This window comes from Rhinolophus sinicus, linkage group LG14 (genome assembly GCF_036562045.2).
Source record: "Rhinolophus sinicus isolate RSC01 linkage group LG14, ASM3656204v1, whole genome shotgun sequence".
In the NCBI taxonomy this organism is placed as follows: Eukaryota; Metazoa; Chordata; class Mammalia; order Chiroptera; family Rhinolophidae; genus Rhinolophus; species Rhinolophus sinicus.
The window spans coordinates 41,626,635-41,651,162 of NC_133763.1; the positions used below are offsets into that span (position 1 = coordinate 41,626,635).

At 60.7% G+C, this 24,528-nt stretch overlaps 1 protein-coding gene across 1 annotated transcript; it reads left to right on the forward strand.

Moving 5' to 3' along the window:
• The first annotated feature begins 994 nt into the window (after nt 1-994).
• On the forward strand, nt 995-24,209 carry CELSR2 (cadherin EGF LAG seven-pass G-type receptor 2). The gene is made up of 34 exons (XM_074319102.1): nt 995-4,426; nt 8,843-9,490; nt 11,476-11,698; nt 12,094-12,209; nt 12,380-12,468; nt 12,868-13,025; nt 13,439-13,602; nt 13,752-13,877; nt 14,239-14,405; nt 14,712-14,999; nt 15,086-15,260; nt 15,479-15,620; nt 15,790-15,910; nt 16,349-16,532; nt 16,711-16,812; nt 17,540-17,634; nt 17,865-18,074; nt 18,546-18,729; nt 18,815-18,943; nt 19,030-19,210; nt 19,376-19,543; nt 19,642-19,768; nt 19,883-20,083; nt 20,371-20,545; nt 20,876-20,988; nt 21,114-21,193; nt 21,283-21,409; nt 21,502-21,624; nt 22,190-22,317; nt 22,546-22,634; nt 22,736-22,927; nt 23,064-23,234; nt 23,327-23,561; nt 23,887-24,209. The coding sequence occupies exons 1-34, from the start codon at nt 1,126-1,128 to the stop codon at nt 23,912-23,914; spliced, it is 8,760 nt and encodes a 2,919-aa protein (XP_074175203.1). The 5' UTR covers nt 995-1,125; the 3' UTR covers nt 23,915-24,209.
• The last annotated feature ends 319 nt before the right edge of the window (nt 24,210-24,528 follow it).

Here is a 24,528-nt window from a genome sequence, read left to right on the forward strand (position 1 = left end):
GTTTACCTCCCCCTGAAAAGCCTAGGTGGTGTCCAACTGAGGCTGGGGTCATTCTGCCCAGCAGCAGGACTCCCAGGGGGCAACCTGGTTACACAACACCCTCTCCGAGGGGTGGAGCTCAGGACCGCATGCACTGTGCATTCCCAGGAGGTGGGGTGTCTGTGGGGTGTGAGGAAGCTTTATACTGTGCAGAAAGGCCATTTTAGCTCAGTCTGACCAGAGACCTGTGGGAGAGGCAGCAGTGAGGGCTCTTATCTGCAGTCAGCAGCAGCCAGCCGGCATAGATGCTGTAAGGTGGGCACTTGGCTGCTGAGAGCCCTTCAAAATGTTTTGAAAACCTCTAAGCATGCTTAGGATAGTACCATCATTATTATCGTTGTCTATCTGGCTTCTGATTGTTAATTCCTCTAGGAGGTGGTAGGGATCTGGGACAGACGGACGAGGGGTGGTTTTAGACAACGAGAATCCTAGAGCTTGTGTGGGGAAGGCGCTGGGTGGGGCCCACCTCCTTCGGTGCGGCTGGCGTCGCCACTTTAAGGCGGCGGCGGCGCGAGCAGGTCTATGGTAATGAGCCGCCGCTGCCGCCGCCGCGGCTCTGCAGAGCTCGCCCGCCCGCCGGGTAGGCGAGGGAGCTTGGGGCTGGGCCCGCGGCCGCGGCGACAGCAGCAGCCGCGGCGGGGACGCGGGGCGTGAGAGGGCGGCGCGGGGCAGTCGGGGGCGGCAGGGTCCGGGCCGGGGTCCGGGTGTGCGGCTCCGCGGGCGCAGGTGGGCGATTTCGCGGGGGCGGAGGGGACACCCGGGGGATCGGGGGGCCGGCGAGGCCTGGGGCGCGCGGGGCCTGAGGGCGCAGGTGGCGAGAGCCTGGTGCGCAAGTGGAGACGCGGCGGAAGCCCGCAGTGGTCGGGGTGACCCGGGTGCAGGCCCGGCTCGGCGAACGGTGGGAGCCCCGGCGCATGAGAGCGCTGCGCCGGCCCCGCCGAGCCATCAACGCACAGGCCCTAAGGGGCGCACGAGTGGCCCCCGGGGACCGGCACCCCGGCCCGGGCATGAGGCGCGGCAAGGCCGGCAGGAGCCGGAGGAGGAGCCGCAGACGCCGTTGACCCGCCCGGCCGGGAGCTGGGAGAGATGCGGAGCCGGGCGGCCCGCACCCCCCTTCCCACGCCGCTGCCGCTGCTGCTACTACTGCTGCTGCTGTCGCCACTACTGGGAGACGAAGTGGGGCCCTGTCGTTCCCTGGGGACCGGGGGACGCGGCTCCTCGGGGGCCTGTGCCCCCGTGGGCTGGCTCTGTCCGGCCTCATCCTCGAACCTCTGGCTCTACACCAGCCGCTGCAGGGAAGCTGGGACCGAGCTGACTGGCCATCTGGTGCCCCACCACGATGGGTTGAGGGTCTGGTGTCCAGAATCCGGGGCTCACATCCCTCTGCCACCAGCTCCAGAAGGCTGCCCCTGGAGCTGTCGCCTCCTGGGCATTGGAGGCCACCTTTCCCCTCAGGGCAAGCTCACCCTTCCTGACAAGCACCCGTGCTTGAAGGCCCCACGATTGAGATGCCAGTCCTGCAAGCTGGTGCAGAACCCAGGGCTCAGGGCAGGGGAAAGGTCAGCGGAAGAATCCACCGGCGGGCGACGGAAAAGGAATGTGAATACAGCCCCCCAGTTCCAGCCCCCCAGCTACCAGGCCACAGTGCCTGAGAACCAGCCAGCAGGTACCCCTGTGGCATCCCTGCGAGCCATCGACCCAGATGAGGGTGAGGCAGGTCGGCTTGAGTACACCATGGATGCCCTCTTTGATAGCCGCTCCAACCATTTCTTCTCCCTGGACCCCATAACTGGCGCTGTAACCACAGCTGAGGAGCTGGATCGTGAGACCAAGAGCACCCATGTGTTCAGGGTCACAGCGCAGGACCATGGCATGCCCCGGCGCAGTGCCCTGGCCACGCTCACCATCTTGGTGACGGACACCAATGATCACGACCCTGTTTTTGAGCAGCAGGAGTACAAGGAGAGTCTTAGGGAGAACCTGGAGGTTGGCTATGAGGTGCTGACTGTCAGAGCCACAGATGGTGACGCCCCTCCCAATGCTAATATTCTGTACCGGCTGCTGGAGGGGCCTGGCGGCAGCCCCTCAGAAGTCTTTGAGATTGACCCTCGCTCTGGGGTGATCCGAACCCGTGGCCCTGTGGATCGGGAAGAGGTGGAATCCTACCAGTTGACAGTGGAGGCCAGTGACCAGGGTCGGGACCCCGGTCCACGGAGGGCCACAGCCTCTGTTTTCCTGTCTGTGGAGGATGACAATGACAATGCCCCCCAGTTCAGTGAGAAGCGCTATGTGGTCCAGGTGCGGGAGGATGTGACCCCGGGGGCCCCGGTACTCCGAGTCACAGCCTCAGACAGAGACAAGGGCAGCAACGCCCTGGTGCATTATAGCATCATGAGTGGCAATGCTCGGGGCCAGTTTTACCTGGACGCCCAGACTGGGGCCCTGGATGTGGTCAGCCCTCTTGATTATGAGACGACTAAAGAGTATACTCTACGGGTTCGGGCACAGGATGGCGGCCGGCCTCCGCTCTCCAATGTCTCTGGGCTGGTGACAGTACAGGTCCTGGACATCAACGACAATGCCCCCATCTTCGTCAGCACCCCCTTCCAGGCTACTGTCCTGGAGAGTGTCCCCTTAGGCTACCTGGTTCTCCACGTTCAGGCCATCGATGCTGATGCTGGTGACAATGCCCGCCTGGAATACCGCCTTGAGGGAGTTGGTCACGACTTCCCCTTCACCATCAACAATGGCACAGGTTGGATCTCTGTGGCTGCTGAGCTGGACCGGGAGGAAGTTGATTTTTATAGCTTTGGGGTGGAAGCCCGAGACCATGGCACCCCGGCGCTCACTGCCTCGGCCAGTGTCAGCGTGACCATACTGGACGTCAACGACAACAACCCGACCTTTACCCAACCAGAGTACACAGTGCGGCTCAATGAGGATGCAGCTGTGGGCACCAGTGTGGTGACCGTGTCGGCCGTGGACCGGGATGCCCATAGCGTCATCACCTACCAGATCACCAGCGGCAACACCCGGAACCGCTTCTCCATCACCAGCCAGAGTGGTGGCGGGCTGGTGTCCCTCGCTCTGCCCTTGGACTACAAACTTGAGCGGCAGTATGTTTTGGCTGTCACTGCCTCTGACGGTACGCGGCAGGACACCGCACAGGTGGTGGTGAATGTCACTGACGCCAACACCCATCGTCCCGTCTTTCAGAGTTCCCACTATACGGTGAATGTTAATGAGGACCGGCCAGCAGGCACCACGGTGGTGCTAATCAGTGCCACGGACGAGGACACGGGTGAGAACGCCCGCATCACCTACTTTATGGAGGATAGCATCCCCCAGTTCCGCATCGATGCAGACACGGGGGCCGTCACTACCCAAGCGGAGCTGGACTATGAGGACCAGGTGTCCTACACCCTGGCCATCACCGCCCGGGACAATGGCATTCCGCAGAAGTCGGACACGACCTATCTGGAGATCCTGGTGAATGACGTAAATGACAATGCCCCTCAATTCCTACGGGACTCTTACCAGGGCAGTGTCTACGAGGATGTGCCCCCCTTCACCAGCGTCTTGCAGATCTCAGCCACTGACCGTGACTCTGGCCTTAACGGCAGGGTCTTCTACACCTTCCAAGGGGGCGATGATGGAGATGGTGACTTTATCATAGAATCTACATCTGGCATTGTGCGGACGCTGCGGAGGCTGGATCGTGAGAATGTGGCCCAGTACATCTTGCGGGCTTATGCAGTGGACAAGGGGATGCCTCCAGCCCGCACGCCCATGGAAGTGACAGTCACTGTGTTGGATGTGAACGACAATCCACCTGTCTTTGAGCAGGATGAGTTTGATGTATTTGTAGAAGAGAACAGCCCCATTGGGTTGGCTGTGGCCCGAGTCACAGCCACGGACCCTGACGAAGGCACCAATGCCCAGATCATGTACCAGATCGTGGAGGGAAACATCCCTGAGGTCTTCCAGCTGGATATCTTCTCCGGGGAGCTGACGGCTCTGGTGGACTTGGACTACGAGGACCGGCCTGAATACATCCTGGTCATCCAGGCCACGTCGGCGCCCCTGGTGAGCCGCGCCACCGTCCACGTCCGTCTGCTTGACCGCAATGACAACCCCCCAGTGCTGGGCAACTTTGAGATCCTTTTCAACAACTATGTCACCAACCGCTCGAGCAGCTTCCCTGGAGGTGCCATTGGCCGTGTGCCTGCCCACGACCCTGACGTCTCAGACAGCCTGACTTACAGCTTTGAGCGGGGAAATGAACTCAGCCTGGTCCTACTCAACGCCTCCACAGGCGAGCTGAGGCTGAGCCGGGCCCTGGACAACAACCGGCCTTTGGAGGCCATCATGAGTGTGCTGGTATCAGGTAAGGAAGGGCCCAGGTGATGTTGGGGTGCGGTTGGCCCCTAGGGGAGGGCCTGGGCGGCTGACCAAGGAGGAACCGCTGACCTGCCCCTCGGTCTGGTGCCTGGCACAGAGGTTGAGGGGCAGAAGCAGGTTGGGAAGAAGCCCCTGGAGTCCTGGCAGCAATTGAAGCACCCGCTCGTCTGCAGCCCAGGGCTGCGCTGGGCTAGTCTGCAGCTCCGGCTGAGCTGGGCTGCTTCGATTGGCTGCCCCCTGCCTACCAGCCTGTGACATGCTAGAGGAAGTTTTGTGAGACTGCCCTGGCTATGGCTGCCAAGAATTGTGAAAAAAGGCGCGTGGAAGACTGAGAGGCCAGGGGAGCTGGGGGAGGGGAGGGGAGAGGACTGTGACAGGGAGAGGCAAGAGGGTCCCCTCAGCACCCCTTCACGCTAGCAGGATATTCCTGTGATCTCATACAGAGCTGAGGGCTATGGGGCACAGGGTTGCCGCTGCTGTGGGGTCAGGACCCTGCTGTCTCGCTTCTTTGGGCCCCTCTGGCTCCCAGCTGAGGGGGACTTTGTCTCTAGCATTCTTTTCCCTCCAGGCAGAAAGAGCCTGGCCTGGCTCCCCGTTCAGAGATCTCGCAGGAAGTGAGGCTAAAGCTCATTTTCTCTGTCCAAACAGACCCCACTGTCACAGGCTATGGTTCGGTCCGGCTTGGGGGAGGGGCTGCAGTGAAGCCAGGAGCAGGCTAGGGGCTCCTGGGCCCGCTTTCCACCCCATGAGCTGTTCTTAGGACCCCAGGCCTTTCCTGCTGGTTGTAACAGCCTGGGCTTGGGAAATACGGTGTGGGACCAGGGTGAGCCAGGGGACCAGTGTCCTGTGAGGGTAGAACCCCCTGATCTGGTGGGGAAAGAACAGAGCCCCGGGGCGTGGGAGCCTGGCCAGGACCCAGGCAGGGGCATTCCTGCTGCTTGGCCAAGCGCTCAGCCTGCAGACTCCATGGACAGAAGGCTTGGAGGAGGAGAGTTGGGATGGGGGCGGCATTGTGTCTTTTCTGTCAGCTACGGGCAGTGAGCAGCAGCAGCAAGGAGGGGCCGGCCCTAGGTTGCTGAGCCCCTTTCCCAAGCCTGGGAACAATTGGGATACTTGTGAGGATCCATTGTTAACTGTACCCTGGGGATGGATGGGTCATGTACCCCCACTCCAGACGCACCAGGGAGGGAAGGCCTGGCAGGCTTCTACTTCCACCCCAGGGAGTAAGAGGCGTGAGAGGCAGGGTATGGCTTCAGCCTCCTTCCGACTCATGGTCCTTCCTGCCCCACTCCTCTGGTGCCCATGAGAGCCAGGGTGTGGGAGCTTTTAGAGGTCATCGCTCTGTGGCTCTCAAAGCTTAAGTTTCCCCTCTAGGAGGAGGAAGGCGGAGGCTGAAGGAGGCTGGAGTTCCTGTATCCCTGTCCTTCCCTGTGCTGGGAGGTGAGGCCCTGGGAAGGAGCAGGAAGGACAGCCTCTCCGTCTCGTCCTCTCCTCAGCTTGCCCTAGATGAGTGAGGCAGGGCACTGACGATGGGGGCAGAGGAGGCGCCACCCAGACTTTGAGTCCTACCAGACCTCAGTTCCTCTGGGATAGAGACGAAGGTCTCACTGGCCCTCCACCCCTAGCCGCACCCGCTCCCTCCAGCCCTGACCCTTGGAGGCAGTCACCAAGGCAACCCCAAAGTTCAGGGAGGCTGGGGTGAGGGGGAATTGACTCCCACTGCCCCTTTGTTTTCCTTCTCTTGTTCTTTGTCTCTTCTTTCTTTCCTACCTCTGCCCAGGGGTGCCCTTCTGCACTGCCCCTCTCCATTACCCTCTTGCCATCTTCTGTGAGGTTCTTTCCTCCTCTCCCACTTCTTCCATTGCTGGCTCTTTTCCTGGGCTTTTGTCTTACCATTTGGTCTCTTCCGTGTTTCTGCCTTTCTGATTTCCCCTTCTCTTGTGCCCTGTGGCTGCAGCTGCCCTAGCCTGGGCTGGAGGTCTCTCCTCAAGCCTGAATTCTCCCTGCCTCTTTCTTACTCTGCTAGGACACACAGGAGCACCTGTCCATGGTCTATTGACGCCAAGAGTGGCAGACCTCCTCCAGGCCTGCAACCTCCCTGGCACATCTGCCAGGGGAAGAGAGACTTGGCGTCTGACTCTGCCACAGTCTGGGACCTGGCACTTTTCCAGGTGTGGCTGGTTGGGCTCTGTGCACAGGTGGTGTTTCCTGGGGTCACAACCCATCCAAACCATTTCATGTCCAGGAGGATGGCTCAGGCAATGCACCCCCTATCCCTGTTCCCACCACTGCCTTTGCACCTGAGGGGCGACTCAGGTCAAGGCAAGGGAGAGGAACAAAAGGAAAGAGAGAGCAATAGGTTAACTGCTGGGGATGGGGGACAATAGCAGAGGGGGCAGGTGGCCACAGATGGTGGACCAGATGGGGAGCAACAGAGATACAGTGGGCGAGGAGCATAGTAGGCGGGGCCTGGGATGGCAGAGGGGGGATGTAGGGAGCAGTGCTTGTTCCCAGGGCTGAATGATAGTGAGGTCCTCTTGCTCTTTGGCCTTGACTAGCCTCTTCCCCTCCCTAATCAGTTCGGAGCACTCTGTGTGGACTCCTCGGCTGCTTTCTGCCTGGAGGGACTCTCCCCTCATGGAACAGTTGGTCAGAGCCACCAGGTACACGAGAGCCCTGTGCCAGCTCTGAACCTGAGTACACAGGGGTCCAAAAGAGGGAGGAAAGTAAAGCTTAAGGTCATAAATCTGGACAGGCTTCCCGGAGTAGGTGAGCTGAGGGCAGGTTAGAAAACTCAGAGGACTGTGGGCTGGCAGCTGGCTAGGGTAGGTAGAAAGGAGTAGCCTGTTCAGTAGCTGCGAGATGAGTGGGAGGAGCAGAAGTGGGTAGTGACAAGCAGGCCTGCTGATGAGAGCAGGCCAGCCTCAGCTGTCTCCAGCCATGAGGCTGGGGGGCAGGTGGGCAGTGAGCTGAAGATATGGCTGAGATGGCTTCCCAGCCTCAACTGAGCTGCCCAGTATAGTCAGCCCCCTCAAGTAGGTGTGACATGGAAGCAGACTCTATTTCCAGACCCCTCTTCTATTTTCACCCCAACCCAGAAACATCTCCTGCCCCATTCCTCCTAGGATGTCTTTCCTTCTATCTGCTCAGGGCTCCTCCTGCTATATTTTTAAGACCATCTCTTCACTATGGATACTGAATAGATTCTCATCAACATCTTAATATTTACTGAACATCTACTATGTGCAGGACGTTGTAGTAAATGAAAATATGATATCCTTGCCAGGCCTTTTCCCCCTCCCCTTGGCCTCCAGCTTGTATTATTGACCTAAACAAAATCCATTCCCATGTCATTGTGTGCTTTCAGGTGTGTGTGGTATTTCTGGGCTTAGGGTGTGTGGGTGGCGTGAGGTAGCAGAGTGTTAGTACTTAGCTGTTTATAAGTGAGTGTGCGGCCTGGGGGTGTGGCAGGAACTCGATGTAATGTATTGAGCTAAGTGGGTGATGAGTAGCTAGAGGCCCTAGGGCCAGAGGAGAGATCAACCCAGTGGGGCCTCTGTCTGGGGTCTCCCGGAGGAGAGCTGCCCAGACCTTTCCATCAACATCAGGACAGTGGGTGGTGCTGCCACTGGTAAGGTGGCTCAGCTGAATTTCCTGGGGTGGGGCCCCCCAGGCTACCCTCAGCAGCCCAGAGAGTTGGGCGGGAAGAATGCTTTGTGTGGGGCGTTGCCATGGAGATAGTGGGCTTGCGCCCAAGCAGCTATTGCGCTCAGTGGGAGGAGGACCGGGTGGCCCACTGACCCAGTTCATCCCCCACTCTCTGCGGTTGTGGGGGAGGGGAGAGCACAGCCAGGGTAAGGGTTATGGTAGCATTGAGATACAGGGGCTAAGGGGGCAAGAGGATTACACTTTTGGGTCTCTCATGGTGCTCTGGCCCTGTAGAGAGGGAAGAAAAAGGCGAAATAGGGTTCGTGTGCAGGGAATACCCGAGTTTGGTATAAGGAAACAGGACCCATGGTTTAAGGGAGCAGAACCCATGGCTTGGGCAGGAAAAGGTGCACAAACATTAAAAGACGTGCCATGCTTTACAACAGAGGGTTTGGGGAAAGTATGCAAAGAGAACTTCTGAAAATCGAATCTCAGTGCATCTGTGGGGCTGATCCTCAAGGAGCGACTTGCCCACAGGTGACATACACAGACCTCCTTGGACACCTTTATGCCAATTGAAAAAGGGAGCTCCTTCTTGGCAGCTGAACAAGGCAGGAGTGTTCTGGCTGGATTTCAGCCCTCCTTCACGGCCCCCTCACGTGCTGCTACTCAGGGACAGGTCTATGGCTTGGCACCCCTGCCCTCCCCAGCCTGACCCATGGGCAGGGTCCTGACCTATGTCGCCTCTCTGCAGATGGTGTGCACAGTGTGACCGCCCAGTGCGCACTGCGGGTCACCATCATCACCGACGAGATGCTCACGCACAGCATTACACTGCGCCTGGAGGATATGTCACCGGAGCGCTTTTTGTCGCCGCTGCTGGGCCTCTTCATCCAGGCGGTGGCGGCCACGCTGGCCACGCCCCCAGACCACGTGGTGGTCTTCAACGTGCAGCGGGACACCGACGCCCCTGGCGGCCACATCCTCAACGTGAGCCTGTCTGTGGGCCAGCCGCCGGGGCCTGGGGGCGGGCCGCCCTTCCTGCCGTCGGAAGACCTTCAGGAGCGCCTGTACCTCAACCGCAGCCTGCTGACAGCCATCTCGGCGCAGCGCGTGCTGCCCTTCGACGACAACATCTGCCTGCGTGAGCCCTGCGAGAACTACATGCGCTGTGTGTCGGTGTTGCGCTTCGACTCCTCGGCGCCCTTTATCGCCTCCTCCTCGGTGCTCTTCCGGCCCATCCACCCGGTTGGGGGGCTGCGCTGCCGCTGCCCACCCGGCTTCACAGGCGACTACTGCGAGACCGAGGTAGACCTCTGCTACTCGCGGCCCTGTGGCCCCCACGGGCGCTGTCGCAGCCGTGAGGGTGGCTACACCTGCCTCTGCCGCGACGGCTACACGGGTGAGCCAAGGGAGGGGGACCCCAGGGTGTCCCTGGAGGGAGACAGGGTTGGGGGGTTTGGGGGGTAGGGGGGTTTGGGAAGGTGGGGGGTGGGGCGTGGAGGGGGAGGGGGAGCAGGGCTGTGTATGGTGCAAGCACAAACCAGGCTAAGAACAGGGTTCATTTACAGAGTAAGGTCCAGGTTGCATTGGCCATTCACAAATCCCACTTGCTCTCTTACAACAACCTATTGAGGAAGGCAGAGAGGGGAGACCTTCTCCGCCACCCTTCTCCCCCCAGGCGGTGTAACTGAGGTCAGCACTAGCTCTAGAGCAAACCTGCTTGGGTGTGTAACCCAGCTTTGCCACTAGGAGCCATGTGACCTTGAGCAAATTACTTACCCTCTCAGTACCTCCTTAATTTTAAAAAGGAGATAATGAGTCTACTTACATCATAAGGCAGTTGTGAGGATTAATTTAATTAATTTAATACACGGAAAGAGCTGGTCTGTAGAAAGTGTTGGCTGTGATTTAAGGGACCTCTGAGATCCGGTGACTTACTCCAGGTCTTACCTCACAGCTTGATTAGAAGTGACACTGGGCCTAGAGCCTGATCCCCCCCCCTCCCCGCACTGAGTGAGTTACCTTTCTGAGCTGCAGCAAGTGCTTTTCTCCTAGGCATTGAGGGGACACTGGAGAGGTTTGGATGCGGGGGGTAGGTGTGTTTTGGAAGATCATTATACCTGGGTGACCCTGAGCAGACGAACTATACTGTGCCCAGGTGCATAAAAGGGTCTTGACCAGGAGGCCTTCCTGTTGTCCTATGACCTGGGGTTGCTCGCTGCCTCTGCGTTGTGCTCCCTGCAGGCTCCCTTTTCTCCTCAGGACTCCCGTTCTGCTCCCCACCCCCCTGGGCCCTTCCTTCGCAGTGCCTTGGGCCTCACTCCTTCTTCTCCAGAGCCATGCCCACAGCTCTGCCAGCAGTGGCAGGCAGGCGCCACTGCCTTCCCTGCTGCATCTTCCTGCCCAGAACTTGCCAGACTTGACTCCTCTCAGCTGCTGCTGTGGGTGGGGGGGAGGGGAGGGTGGGCTTGTAGGAGGGGAGGAGAGTCTTTGTCCAGGAGGATGGTAAGGGGGGGCTTGGAGTAGGCGAACAACAGTTTCCATGGAAACAAGAGCCAGTCACTAGGCACAGGAGCTGAGAACCTATCTCTAGAATCTGGGAATGGTGAGGGAGAGAAAGGGGTAGATTTTCCCATTGGAATTTTCAGCTCCTCCATTGAATCCTGGTCTGCTCCCAGGGCTCAGTTCCCTTCCCTCTCAGCATCTCCCAAATGCACAGAGGTCCTCAGTCTGGACCCCAGGGCTCAGAGTCAGAGTTCCCTGGCCCATTCCTGCAGAGTTCCCAGCTTCCCCCCGCCCATACACACACCCCATAACTCTGACAAATCTAAGTGGAAGCCTGGTCTCATCCCCAGGGAGGGAAAGTGATCTTGGCGCCTGACGGGGACAAAAGCACCAGTGGGAGGGAGGGAGGAAGTGGGGGTTGGCACCAGCCTTCATGCTGTCCTGCAGGCCCTTCTTCCATGCACATTCACCCCTGCAGGGGCCAGAACACCTGCATTCACCCCTGCAGCGGCCAGAAAGTTTGCTTGGTAGCCTTGACACCAAAGGCTACTGGGACCTGGGCCTTATGGTCAGGGACCTCACAGCCCTGTTCTCTAGGCTCCAAAACAGGAACTGGGATTGGGAGCTTTAAGGAACTTGTGGGAGAGCGGTATTACGGGATTGTGGTGAGAATGGCCCAGTGGGCCAAGCACAGTGCCAGGAAGGGCTGGGCTTTCTCAGAGAAGATGGACCTGTGAGACGAAGTGGATGCCTGGGAGAGTTTGGGAATATTGTGGGGCCCACAGGAGACCATGGGAGGTACTGCTGGGTGGGGAGGAGTCGCAGTCCCCCTCCTGCTTTCAGGGACTTGGTCCTCACCCTGCCTTTCCTCTTGCCCAGGTGGGCACTGCGAGGTGAGTGCCCGCTCGGGCCGCTGCACCCCTGGTGTCTGCAAGAATGGGGGCACTTGCGTCAACCTGCTGGTGGGCGGCTTCAAGTGCGACTGTCCATCCGGAGACTTCGAGAAGCCCTACTGTCAGGTGACCACGCGCAGCTTCCCCGCCCGCTCCTTCATCACCTTCCGTGGCCTGCGTCAGCGCTTCCACTTCACCCTGGCCCTCTCGTGAGTGGCTGGCACTGTTGGGGAGGGAGCGTGGTGGGAGCCTGGGGTGCCTCCTGTTCCCCCGACAACGGGAGAGGTGAGGTAGCAAATGTGCTTGGAGCAGGTGGTTGCCAGAGCCAGGTCGGCACTTGGAGTTGTCTGTGCACATTGCCAGCAAATCTTCCTCACCCGCCGGGACCCACCTACCCCACCTACCCCACCCTGGATGCTAGGGTTCTGCTTCTGCTCCTGCTTTGGGCTCATCTTCCACTTCCTAGCCCCATGGCCCATGGCCGTGGCCAGGGCACCCGCCCTCTGATTGATACTGTGTAAGCTCAAGGGCTAGTTAGGTGGCTGGGGTGCTGGCGTCCAGGTGGGTGCCCCATTCCCTGCCCCTACCCCCAACTCCCGCTCAGGTTTGCCACCAAGGAGCGTGACGGGCTGCTGCTGTACAACGGGCGCTTCAACGAGAAGCATGACTTTGTGGCCCTCGAGGTGATCCAGGAGCAGGTCCAGCTCACCTTCTCTGCAGGTGACCCGGGTACCCCATGTCCTTGCCCATCTCCCAAAGGCCCCGTGTCTCTTGGCCCCTGACTCCGACTCACTCTCCTAGCCATACCTGGGCCCAGTGCCGCGCGCGAGCACACCCTCCCCATGCCCAGTCCTCGTCTGGTGTCCCAGCTCACCTGGTCCTTTCCCCAGGGGAATCAACCACCACTGTGTCCCCATTTGTGCCTGGAGGGGTCAGTGACGGCCAGTGGCACACAGTACAGCTGAAATACTACAATAAGGTGAGTGTGGGAGGGGGTTGAGGAGTTGGAGGGTTCTGTCCTTGGCTCAGGTGCTCCCCCAGACCTGGGTGGCACTGCCTCAGGGGGGCTGGTCATGGCACTTCTGGCTGAACGGGGCGGGGGGGAGGAGGTGGGCACTTGCCACCTTGCTGGGCCGTTTCCTTTCCGCTGGGTAGTGCTCGATACTCCCCGTTCCATCAGGCCAGCCAAACTTGAATGGACATTGAGGAAGGATGTTGACTTAAGCTCATCAGTCCTGTCAGCACACGTGTATATGCACATATATGTATGTGTATGCACAGAGGGGTGTCTGTACACTGGTGTCTTTGAGTCTGGTCCACACGAACCTCGTGGGCTCCTTGCCCACTGTTTCCCTTCTCTGCCCTTCCCTATCCACAGCCACTGTTGGGCCAGACAGGGCTCCCCCAGGGCCCATCCGAGCAGAAGGTGGCTGTGGTGACCGTGGATGGCTGTGACACAGGGGTGGCCCTGCGCTTTGGAGCTGTGCTGGGCAACTACTCCTGTGCTGCCCAGGGCACCCAGGGTGGCAGCAAGAAGTAAGCAGGGGAGACCGCAGGGGGACAGGGTGAGGTGAAGGGCCAGGCAGGGACTGATGGTTGAGAGATGGGCCTCAGGGGGCACTGAAATGGGAGCCAAACCACATGGGGGCCTGCCCTCACCTTGCTTCCCTCAGTCCCCGCTCAGCCCTCTGCAGGCGGCTGGGGTGGTGCGTGGTAGCTGGCAAGATTGGGGCATTAGAGCAGGGCCTTGTGGAGCTGTCTGGGGAGGGGTGGGTATAAGAGGAGAGCAAGTCCAGGTTGGGGTGCCTCCCCTCCTTGTGGTGCTGCCCTGCAGGCTCCCTTGGACTCTGAGGCCCTTCCCGTCTCTGGCCTGGCGGCAGGACATGGGAAGAAGGAAGAGCCACGAGTGGCCCACTCTGCGTCACGTCGCCACTGTTGTTTCTCTCCAGGTCTCTGGACCTGACAGGGCCCCTGCTGCTGGGCGGGGTGCCTGACCTGCCTGAGAGCTTTCCTGTCCGGACACGGCACTTTGTGGGCTGCATGAGGAACCTGCAAGTGGACAGCCAGCACGTGGACATGGCCAACTTCATCGCCAACAATGGCACTGTGCCTGGTATGGGAGCCTGGGGCTGGAGCAAGGCCAGGAGCCACCTGCAAAAAAGGAGGGGACACCTGTTACGGGACATCTGCATGCAGGGTGTTGAAGCCCCTTTTAGCCACTGCCACAGGACCCCCGCCTGAGCCCTCTTCTCTCCATTCTAGGCTGCCCTGCCAAGAAGAATGTGTGTGACAGCAACACTTGCCAAAATGGGGGCACCTGTGTGAATCAATGGGATGCGTTCAGCTGCGAGTGCCCTCTGGGCTTCGGGGGCAAAAGCTGTGCCCAGGGTAGGAGGGGCTGGTGTCAGAGGCCGAGGCCGGGGAGCTGTCAACAGTGCTGGGAACACTGGCAGGGTCGGGGCAGGCACTGGGCAGGGCCCAGCCCAGCCCGCTGTGGGTGGAAAAGCGTGTCTGGGCAGAGCTCGGAGAGGGTAGCACAGGAGACAAAGGGCCCAGTCAGAGGCAGGCCTGGGCACAGTGTGGGGCGGGTCCAGGGCAGGTAGATTCTCTGGAGGGCGTGGCTGACAAGGGAGGGGGCACTAGGAGAGGCAGTGCCCTGCCTCCCACTGAGCCGCCATCACTGGGCACCATATCTCCTGGGGCACTGGGCTGCACCCTCCCCTCAGTTTGCCTTTATCTGCCTCCCCAGAAATGGCCAACCCTCAGCGCTTCCTGGGCAGCAGCCTGGTGGCCTGGCACGGCCTCTCGCTGCCCATCTCCCAGCCCTGGCACCTCAGCCTCATGTTCCGCACACGCCAGGCCGACGGTGTCCTGCTGCAGGCCGTCACCAGGGGGCGCAGCACTATAACCCTGCAGGTGATGCAGGAGGCGTGGGGGCAGGTGGGCCCTGGCCAAGGCTGCTGGAGCCTCCGGAGGGCTGATCAGAGATGGCTGGGCGGGGTCTTTTCTTTGCTGGAAATAAAAAGGCAGCTGGATCCGTTCAGTGGATCACTGCTTCCATCTATTGGGCCTGGAGGAAATAACACCTTGTCCTCTGGCCTCAGCGCAGCAGGATGGGTTTGGTGGTCCTGCAAACTGCAAACTGCAAACGGGGACGATAGGCTGGAAGCAGAGCCAATTAAGGCGATCTGATGACACTCCTTTCTTTCCTCCTGGTGCCAGCTGCGGGAGGGCCACGTGGTGCTGAGTGTGGAGGGCACAGGGCTACAGGCCTCATCTCTCCAGCTGGAGCCAGGCCGGGCCAATGATGGCGACTGGCACCATGCACAGCTGGCACTTGGAGCCAGCGGGGGTCCCGGCCACGCCATCCTGTCTTTCGACTATGGGCAGCAGCAGGCAGAGGGCAACCTGGGCCCCCGGCTGCATGGACTGCACCTGAGCAACATTACGGTGGGAGGCGTGCCTGGGCCAGCCAGTGGTGTGGCCCGTGGTTTCCGGGGCTGTTTGCAGGTGAGCATCTCGCCCGGCCTCCCCAGCCCCACCAACACCTGGAAGCCCACTCTGTGGAGGACTGACGCTGCCCCTGTTCCTCCCAGGGGGTGCGGGTGAGCGAGACACCCGAGGGTGTTAGCAGCCTGGAGCCCAGCCGTGGGGAAAGCATCAATGTGGAGCCAGGCTGTAGCCTGCCAGACCCTTGTGACTCGAACCCGTGTCCTGCTAACAGCTATTGCAGCGATGACTGGGACAGCTATTCCTGCAGCTGTGATCCAGGTGTGTCAGGGACCCAGGGAAATGGGCACGATAGCGGGTGCCCGGGGTCTTACTCTGGCTCTGCTGTGTGACCTGGGGCCAATCGTCACATCGCTCAGATCCAGTCTCCTTCATGACAAAGTTAGTATGGTCAGAGTGGAAGGAGCGGATGAAGGCCGGTTTGAAGAAAGTGCCGAGGGAGGGTGGGGATTGAGTGTCTCCTGTGCTTCTGGCCCTAGGTTACTATGGTGACAACTGTACTAATGTATGTGACCTGAACCCATGTGAGCACCAGTCCACGTGTACCCGAAAGCCCAGTGCCCCCCATGGCTACACCTGCGAGTGTCCCCAAAATTACCTTGGGCCGTACTGTGAGACCAGGTAAGTGGACTAGGCAGCAGCAGGTCTCAGTGGCCAGCCTATCTCTCGTGTGTCCCTCAGAGAACTGAGAACCTGGCTGAGCTATGGCCAGTGTCAGAAGGGCCACATATCGCCATACCAGGTGGGGGTGGCAGAGGGAGCTCATGCCTGCCTTGGCTTTTCTCTGCAGGATTGACCAGCCTTGCCCCCGAGGCTGGTGGGGACACCCCACGTGCGGCCCATGCAACTGTGACGTCAGCAAAGGCTTTGACCCAGACTGCAACAAAACAAGTGGCGAGTGCCACTGCAAGGTGACAGCCCCACCCTAGGCCTCCACAGTGGCTGCCTCAGCCTCTGTTCTACACCTCCTGGACCCTTGATGGGGGACAGTGGGGAAAGCCTGCCTGCAGAGAGCTGAGGGCTTTGTGCCTTTGCTCTAACAGGGTGGGCAAGTGACTCTTTGTCCTCACGTGTCTGGGGATTGGGGGGACCCGAGACCGATACCTAAGCAGTGAGCTCTGGGCCAGGTGGACTTGTTGTTTCACATCTGTTCTGACTGGTTGGTGTCTCACGGATGGGTCAAACTCCCGATCATTACCAGTTGTTAAATATTTTGAACCACTCTCAGGGGGACCTGAGGTCAGGGAGCCTCTGTCCAGAGGGGCCACACCTGAAAGGATCCATGAGAATCCAGGGAAGAGAGCCTGAGCCAGTGACCCCATCCCCCTCCTCCTCCTCCTCCCTCCCAGGAGAACCACTACCGGCCCCCTGGCAGCCCCACCTGCCTCCTATGTGACTGCTACCCCACGGGCTCCTTGTCTCGAGTCTGTGATCCTGAGGACGGCCAGTGTCCATGCAAGCCAGGGGTCATTGGGCGCCAGTGCGACCGCTGTGACAACCCTTTTGCTGAGGTCACCACCAATGGCTGTGAAGGTGGGGCTCCCACGATGGGTGGGTGGCCCTCCCCACTGTGTGCCAGGTCCTGGAGTCCCAGGGAGGCCAGGAGCAGGGCTTGGTGGCACGCCTGAAGATGGTGAGGGAGGGCTGGGGAGCCTGCGCAGAGCTGCAGGGGGACAGCTGCTCCTGAATGACTGTGTGTGCTTCCTGGCAGTGAATTATGACAGCTGCCCACGGGCCATCGAGGCTGGGATCTGGTGGCCCCGTACCCGCTTCGGCTTGCCTGCTGCTGCCCCCTGCCCCAAAGGCTCCTTTGGTAGGTGCTGGATGCCTAGGATATGATATGGAGGACTTAGCCTCTCATTGGTGGGGGGAGGGTGGGAAGCCCCTGGCTACAGATCCTGGGACCCCCTTTCTGGCCTCCAGGTCCTGGAGACTCCACATACCATCTTTTCCTAGCTCACAGTTCCTCTGCTCCCAAGGGTGCCCCAATGAGGGGCACCTAAATCTTAGACTTTTAACAAAAGTGCTGAGAAACCAGCAGGGTGCCGGGCAGAGGGGGCTGGGTGCTGGTGATTCTAAGATGAATCCCACGTGGTTCCCAGACTCAGTTCACCGCCTGGTCCTGCAGTTATGGCCCCAGACAGTCTGGGAAGGAGGGGATGTGAGGAGCTGTCCCAGGGGACCCTGCCTGGGATGGAGGCTGGCGCTGGTCCTCAGACTGACAATGAACGGAGTTCACGAGCAGAGAGCGGCTGAGAGCACGAGGTGGTGGCGGGAGAGGGGTAGCGACGTCTGGCGGCTCAAGGAGGCCCCGTGCCCTGTGCTCCTGTAGCCCTTGTTTGGGCTTATCTGGCAGAGGCTTTCCCATTTCCCACACCTGTCCTCCCATTTTCACCTGGGCTGCAGAAAGGAAGGGCCCTTGGTTGCTTGTCTCCCGTCTCTGGCCGAGAGGTGCTGGCCCCCAGCAGAACCTCTCAGCCAGGTCTTGGTGGCCTCCTGTGTCTCTCCCTGAGGCAGCCCCCATGGCTTCCTTTCTCCAGGGACCGCTGTGCGCCATTGTGATGAGCACAGGGGATGGCTCCCCCCAAACCTCTTCAACTGTACATCAGTCACCTTCTCAGAGCTGAAGGGCTTTGTAAGTGAACCTCCTCGTCTCCATCTCCTCCCTCCTCTTCCCCGACCCAGTCTCACTTGGCCCACCCAGCTTTGAGGAAAGGATTCTGGAATTCCAGCCCCTGCCTCTTGGAGAGGCCATTTGTCCCCTTTCCGGAGGCCCTTGTCCTCTAGTTCTGCCCTCTGGGTACCTCACTGCCACCTTCCTGCGTTGACCCTCTCCCTCTCCCCTCCTGTCTGGCCCCGTCCTAGGCTGAGCGGCTACAGCGGAACGAGTCAGGCCTGGACTCCGGGCGCTCTCAGCAGCTGGCCCTGCTTCTGCGCAATGCCACCCAGCACACGGCGGGCTACTTTGGTAGTGACGTCAAGGTGGCCTACCAGCTGGCCACACGGCTGCTGGCCCATGAGAGCTCCCAGCGGGGCTTCGGGCTGTCAGCCACACAGGATGTGCATTTCACCGAGGTGGGGCTTGGAGGGGGCAGGGCTGGCTAATGGTTAGGTGGGGTCACGGTGAGTGAGCCTGCTCCTGGCAACCTGAGGGCAGCGTGGGGAGCACTCCACACCCCTTCGTTTGGGGAGCTCCCAGCTGGCATGAGGCCTCCATGAGATCTCCCGAGCCGTGGCCCAGCACTGGGGTAATATAAAACACTTCTTCCCAATCCTTTTCACCAAGTGCCCATAGAAAATAATGTTTGTCATGGGGCCTGGTCTGACCGGGCTTCTCAGAGCAGAGGCCCTGCTCGCATTTAGTACCTGTGTGCAGGTCCAGGCACCGAGCCTGGGCAGCTTAAAGAGTGAGGAGGAAGGAAGGATTAGAGGGAAGGGAAGGTGGGTGGGGAGCGGAGCTGGTCTAGGCACACGCTGGGGCCTGGGGGTGGGATGAGAAGGTGTGGGGCCACGGGCACCGCTCACTGTGACCATGCCCACCCCCAGAATCTGCTGCGGGTGGGCAGCGCCCTCCTGGACGCAGCCAACAAGCGGCACTGGGAGCTGATCCAGCAGACGGAGGGTGGCACCGCCTGGCTGCTCCAGCACTATGAGGCCTATGCCAGCGCCCTGGCCCAGAACATGCGGCACACCTACCTGAGCCCCTTCACCATCGTCACGCCCAACATCGGTAAGACTGGTGCCCGGGGCGGGGGAGGGTGGCCGGCTGGGGACCTGCCGGCCTCACCGGGGTCTGACCTGTGACCCTTCCCTAGTCATCTCTGTAGTGCGCTTGGACAAGGGGAACTTCGCTGGCGCTAAGCTGCCCCACTACGAGGCACTTCGGGGGGAGCGGCCCCCGGACCTCGAGACGACGGTCATTCTTCCTGAGTCTGTGTTCAGAGGTCAGTGGGGGCCTCAGGGGAGGGTCAGGGGCCAGGCTGGGGCATCTGTGCAGGGCCCAGCTGAGTGGACACTGTTCTGCTCCCAGAAACGCCCCCCGTGGTCAGGCCCGCGGGCCCTGGAGAGGCCCAGGAGCCAGAGGAGCTGGCACGGCGTCAGCGGCGGCACCCGGAGCTGAGCCAGGGGGAGGCTGTAGCCAGTGTCATCATCTACCGCACGCTGGCAGGGCTGCTGCCCCATAACTATGATCCGGACAAGCGCAGCCTGAGGTGAGCAGAGATGGGGTAGGACTGGTGGTGGCGGGGGTGCGGGTTGGGAGGGTGAGTGCTGAGGCGTAGAGCAGCACCAGGGTTTGGGGGCCTCTTGGAGTGTGAGGGGTGTGCCGCAGTCACACAACTCCCATGGTGACCGTGCACCTGCCTGCCCCCCATCAGAGTTCCCAAACGCCCCATCATCAATACGCCGGTGGTGAGCATCAGCGTCCATGACGACGAGGAGCTTCTGCCCCGCGCCCTGGACAAGCCAGTCACCGTGCAGTTCCGGCTGCTGGAGACAGAGGAGCGGACCAAGCCCATCTGTGTCTTCTGGAACCATTCCATCCTGTGAGCCTGCGCTGCCCTACCCCCGAGGCTTCGGGCCAAGAGCCCAGGCCCTTGGGCTCCCCACCCGCCTGTCTCCTGACTCAGCCTCCCTCATTCAGGGTCAGTGGCACAGGTGGCTGGTCAGCCCGAGGCTGCGAAGTCGTCTTCCGAAATGAGAGCCACGTCAGCTGCCAGTGCAACCACATGACAAGCTTCGCCGTGCTCATGGACGTGTCCCGGCGGGAGGTTGGACCCTCAAGGGGTGGCTGCAGAGCCGGGGGTGGGAGCCCAGGGCACCAGGCTGGGTGCTCAGACCCGGCCCTTCCTAATTTCCCTGGTCCTCTGCTGCCCACCCTGCAGAATGGGGAGATCCTGCCACTGAAGACCCTGACATATGTGGCCTTAGGGGTCACCTTGGCTGCCCTGCTGCTTACCTTCCTCTTCCTCGCTCTCCTGCGTGCCCTGCGCTCCAACCAGCACGGCATCCGGAGGAACCTGACTGCCGCCCTGGGTCTGGCTCAGCTGGTCTTCCTCCTGGGAATCAACCAGGCTGACCTCCCTGTAAGATGTCCCTCCTCGCCCAGCTCCCAGCCCTCCCAGGCTCCCTTAGGAGTCCTCCCCACCCCTCCTGTCAACCCCTGCTCCTGCAGCAGTAACTGACAGAGAGCCTATGCTTTCCTCTTCTTCAGTGCCCCTTACCTCCCCAGCACCCCAGCAGTGCCTTCCTCTGGCTCAGACTCCCCCTGAAGCACCTCCCTACACCCAGGCCCTCCCCCTCTGCCTGATGAGCGCAGACTCCATGTCCTGGGGGCTCCCCGGGCAGTCCCTGACCTGGCCTGGGGCCTCAGTTCGCTTGCACAGTCATCGCCATCCTGCTGCACTTCCTGTTCCTCTGCACCTTCTCCTGGGCTCTGCTGGAGGCCTTGCACCTGTACCGAGCGCTCACGGAGGTGCGCGACGTCAATGCCGGCCCGATGCGCTTCTACTACATGCTGGGCTGGGGTGTGCCTGCCTTCATCACAGGTACCCGCCCTCGTCCTGGGCCTCACGGTTCTGCATGCCGAGGTCCACCTCCGTGCCACATTGTCCCCACCCATGTCCCAGGCTCCACATCCCAATGCCACAGGCTAAGTTCTCCATAGGTGTCCCTCTGATTTAACCTGGCCCCGGAGGCCCCCACCTGAGAGCTGGGTCCCCCATGCTGACACACGCAGCCCTCGGTGAGAGGACGGCAGGGACAGATGGTGGACAGAAGCCGTCATTCCCCGTGCCTGGCCCTGTGAGCCCACTTGACCGCCTGACTTTCCCAAGCCCTGACCACCCCTTCCCCTACTGTTGTCACCATGCTCCCAGGTCTCGCTGTGGGCCTGGACCCCGAGGGCTATGGGAACCCTGACTTCTGCTGGCTCTCCATCTATGATACACTCATCTGGAGTTTTGCTGGCCCTGTGGCCTTCGCTGTCTCGGTAAGTGCTAGAAAGTGAGCGGGCTGAGTGTGTCCTCAGAATCCTTGTTCGGAACAGCTGAGGCTGCCAGGCCCCTGTGGGGTGGAAGCTGTCTGTCCTCTGATGATCCCCCCCTCTCCTGCTAGATGAGTGTCTTCCTGTACATCCTGGCGACCCGGGCCTCCTGTGCTGCCCAGCGGCAGGGCTTTGAGAAGAAAGGCCCTGTGTGAGTACGGGGTGTGAGTGCCTGGGCCGTGGACAGGCAGTGGTGTGGGAGGCCTCCTGGCCGCACTCACAGCCTGCCCTTCTCCGCAGCTCGGGCCTGCGGCCCTCCTTCACTGTCCTCCTGCTGCTGAGCTCTGCATGGCTGCTGGCACTGCTCTCCGTCAACAGCGACACCCTCCTCTTCCACTACCTCTTTGCTGCCTGCAATTGCATCCAGGTACCTGGCCTAGACCCTCCCTGTGGGAGATCCATGGAGGCGGGTGGGTGCCCGAATAAGCACTGAGACAGTTGCTGCCTCCTGCCGTTTAGGGCCCCCTCATCTTCCTCTCCTACGTGGTGCTTAGCAAGGAGGTCCGGAAAGCACTCAAGTTTGCCTGCAGCCGCAAGCCCAGCCCTGATCCTGCTCTGACCACCAAGTCTACCTTGACCTCGGTGAGGGAGCCAGGGCTCAGGGAAGTGGAGGGGTGGAGGGGTGGAGGGAGAGGCAAGAGGCCCAAGGAGCCTGTTCTCTGAGCTTTGGCCCCACGTTTCTTCCATCCATACATCCTTTCCTGGGAAGGAGGGAGGGAAGTAGCAATGGTACGTGTAGTCTGGGGAGAAGGCGGCATGGGGGTGAGGAAGAGGATTTGACTCGGGAGCGGTGGGTGTGGAGCATGGAAGTAGAAGGTGAGGACGTGGCCAAGACAAGTCATGAGCTCATGAATGCCCAGCGCCTGAGAATCCCGTTACACTCCCAGGATGCTCTCAGGAGACGATTCCTGGTGCCGTCTTTTACATTATACCAGGGTACTTGGGTGTGCGTAAGACTAGCACAGTTACGGCAGAGCCACAAGCACTACTAGCTCCTGGGATGGGAGGCAGCAGATGTGCCTCTCTCTTCCAGACCTGGGTGTGTGGGAGGTAGAACTTAGCGCAGGCTCCCTCGGCCCTTCCGTTTCCAGCCTGGGGCCACCCCATCCTGCTCCTCCACTTACCCACCTCTCTGTTTCCTGCCTAGTCCTACAACTGCCCCAGCCCGTACGTGGATGGGCGGCTGTACCAGCCCTACGGGGACTCGGCTGGCTCTCTGCACAGTGCCAGTCGCTCAGGCAAGAGCCAGCCCAGCTACATCCCCTTCTTGCTGAGGTGAGCCCTGGCGACGGGAGGGCCGGGGAGGGGAGAACACCATGCATGTGTGCCAGGCCCAGGCCAGGCAGCTGTTGGGAGGGTACAGCATGGCTGACACTGGCGGCAGCTTGGATTAGGAGCCATAAAGCACATGGGGTAGGAACTGAAAAACCCAGGAGAGAGATGAGGATGGGACACTGAGCAAGAGGCCAGGCGGACCCCTCCAGCATGGCCTTGTCTTCTTAGGGAGGAGTCCGCACTGAACCCTGGTCAAGGGCCCCCTGGCCTGGGGGACCCAGGCAGCCTATTTCTGGAAGGTCAAGACCAGCAGCATGGTGAGGACGGAAGCCCCTCAGGTGGGGGTGCAGCTGCTTGGGTTTTGCTGAGGGTAGGCAGAGGCAGGTAGGCCAGCTGTGATCTCTCTCCCACCTCCCAGATCCTGACACAGACTCTGACAGTGACCTGTCCCTGGAAGATGACCAGAGTGGCTCCTATGCCTCTACCCACTCGTCAGACAGCGAGGAGGAAGAGGAAGAGGAGGAGGCAGCCGCCTTTCCTGGAGAGCCGGGCTGGGACAGCCTGCTGGGGCCTGGGGCCGAGAGACTGCCCCTGCACAGTACCCCCAAGGGTGGGCCGGCGCCAGGGCTGTGGCCTTTGGGGGAAATGGGAGGGCAGAGGGATTCCTGGGAGGTAACTAGGGTGGTGACTCTCCTACCGTAGCCGTCTGCCTTCTCTGGGACTCATCTACTGCCTTTCTTCACCAGATGGGGGCCCCGGGCCTGGGAAGGCCCCCTGGCCCGGAGACTTTGGGACCACAGCAAAGGAGAGTGGTGGCAGTGGGGCCTGTGAGGAGCGGCCGCGGGAGAATGGAGACGTCCTGCCTTGGGAGGGGTCCCTGGGCCCCCTTCCAGGCCTTTCTGCCCAACCTCACAAAGGTGAGTGGGCCACCTCCCGCCTCACCTTTGCCCTGCAGCCGATGGGGCTCTCCCCGCCTGCTCCTCATGGCGCCTGGCCTCCTGCCCCACAGGCATCCTCAAGAAGAAGTGTCTGCCCACCATCAGCGAGAAGAGCAGCCTCCTACGGCTGCCCCTGGAGCAGGGCACGGGGTCTTCTCGGGGCTCCTCAGTCAGCGAGGGCAGCAGGGCTGGGCCCCCTCCCCGCCCACCACCCCGGCAGAGTCTCCAGGAGCAGCTGAACGGGGTCATGCCCATCGCCATGAGCATCAAGGCAGGCACAGTGGATGAGGACTCATCAGGTTCCGAGTGAGTGTGGCCGGGCGGGCGGTGAGGGTACAGCCTGAAGAGGCCCCCGCTGGGCTCCGAGCTGCCTCCAGGTCTCCCCGGCCTGCTCTGGTTGGCAGTCAGTGGACGCACGGGTGGAGTGTGGCCCAGCTCCCTTACAGCAACATGCCCACAAACTATGGTGCCCATGGGGTTGACCCAGCCCAGCATCTGGCAAAGTGAGGAGGGTGGGGAGCTGGGGTTGCTTTTCTGTTTCCTTCTTCTGGTGGAAGCTTCTCACTGTCTCCTCTGCTCCAACTAACCCTCTGTCTGCCTTTTCTGTCACTTTCCTTTCTTGCCTCTCCAGATTTCTCTTCTTTAACTTCCTGCATTAACCCTGGGCCAGTGGTTCCTACACCCTGAGGCTCCCTTACCTTCCCCAGCTGCACTCATGCCCCACTCCTGTCTTGTGCTTTATCCTGCCCTGCTCCCCACCGCCTGCCCGCAGCAGCGACGAAACGTCCATCTGAGGAGCCTGGGCCTTGTCAGGAGGGGCACCCACCCCACCCAAGGCCATCTAGTGCCAACTCCCTCCCCCACCATCCCCCTCACTGCACTTTGGACCCCTGGGGCCAACATCTCCAAGACAAAGTTTTTCAGAAAAGAGGAAAAAAAAAAGAATTTAAAAAAGGATCTCCACTCTTCATGACTTCAGGGATTAATTTTTTGTATATGCTGGAAACTGACTCCCCTTTCCCTTCCCAAAGAGGATAGGACCTCCCAGGATGCTCCCCAGCCTCTCCTCAGTTTCCCATCTGCTGTGCCTCTGGGAGGAGAGGGACTCTTGGGGGGCCTGCCCCTCATTTGCCATCACCAAAAGGAAAGGACAAAGCCACACACACCCAGGGCGGCGAGCCCTGCAGGCTGTACCCGGCGGGCCTCAGTATGGCAGGGGTGTCAGGGCAGAGTGTGCTCCTCACCCTGCCTGTGCCACCCTCCCAGGAACTGA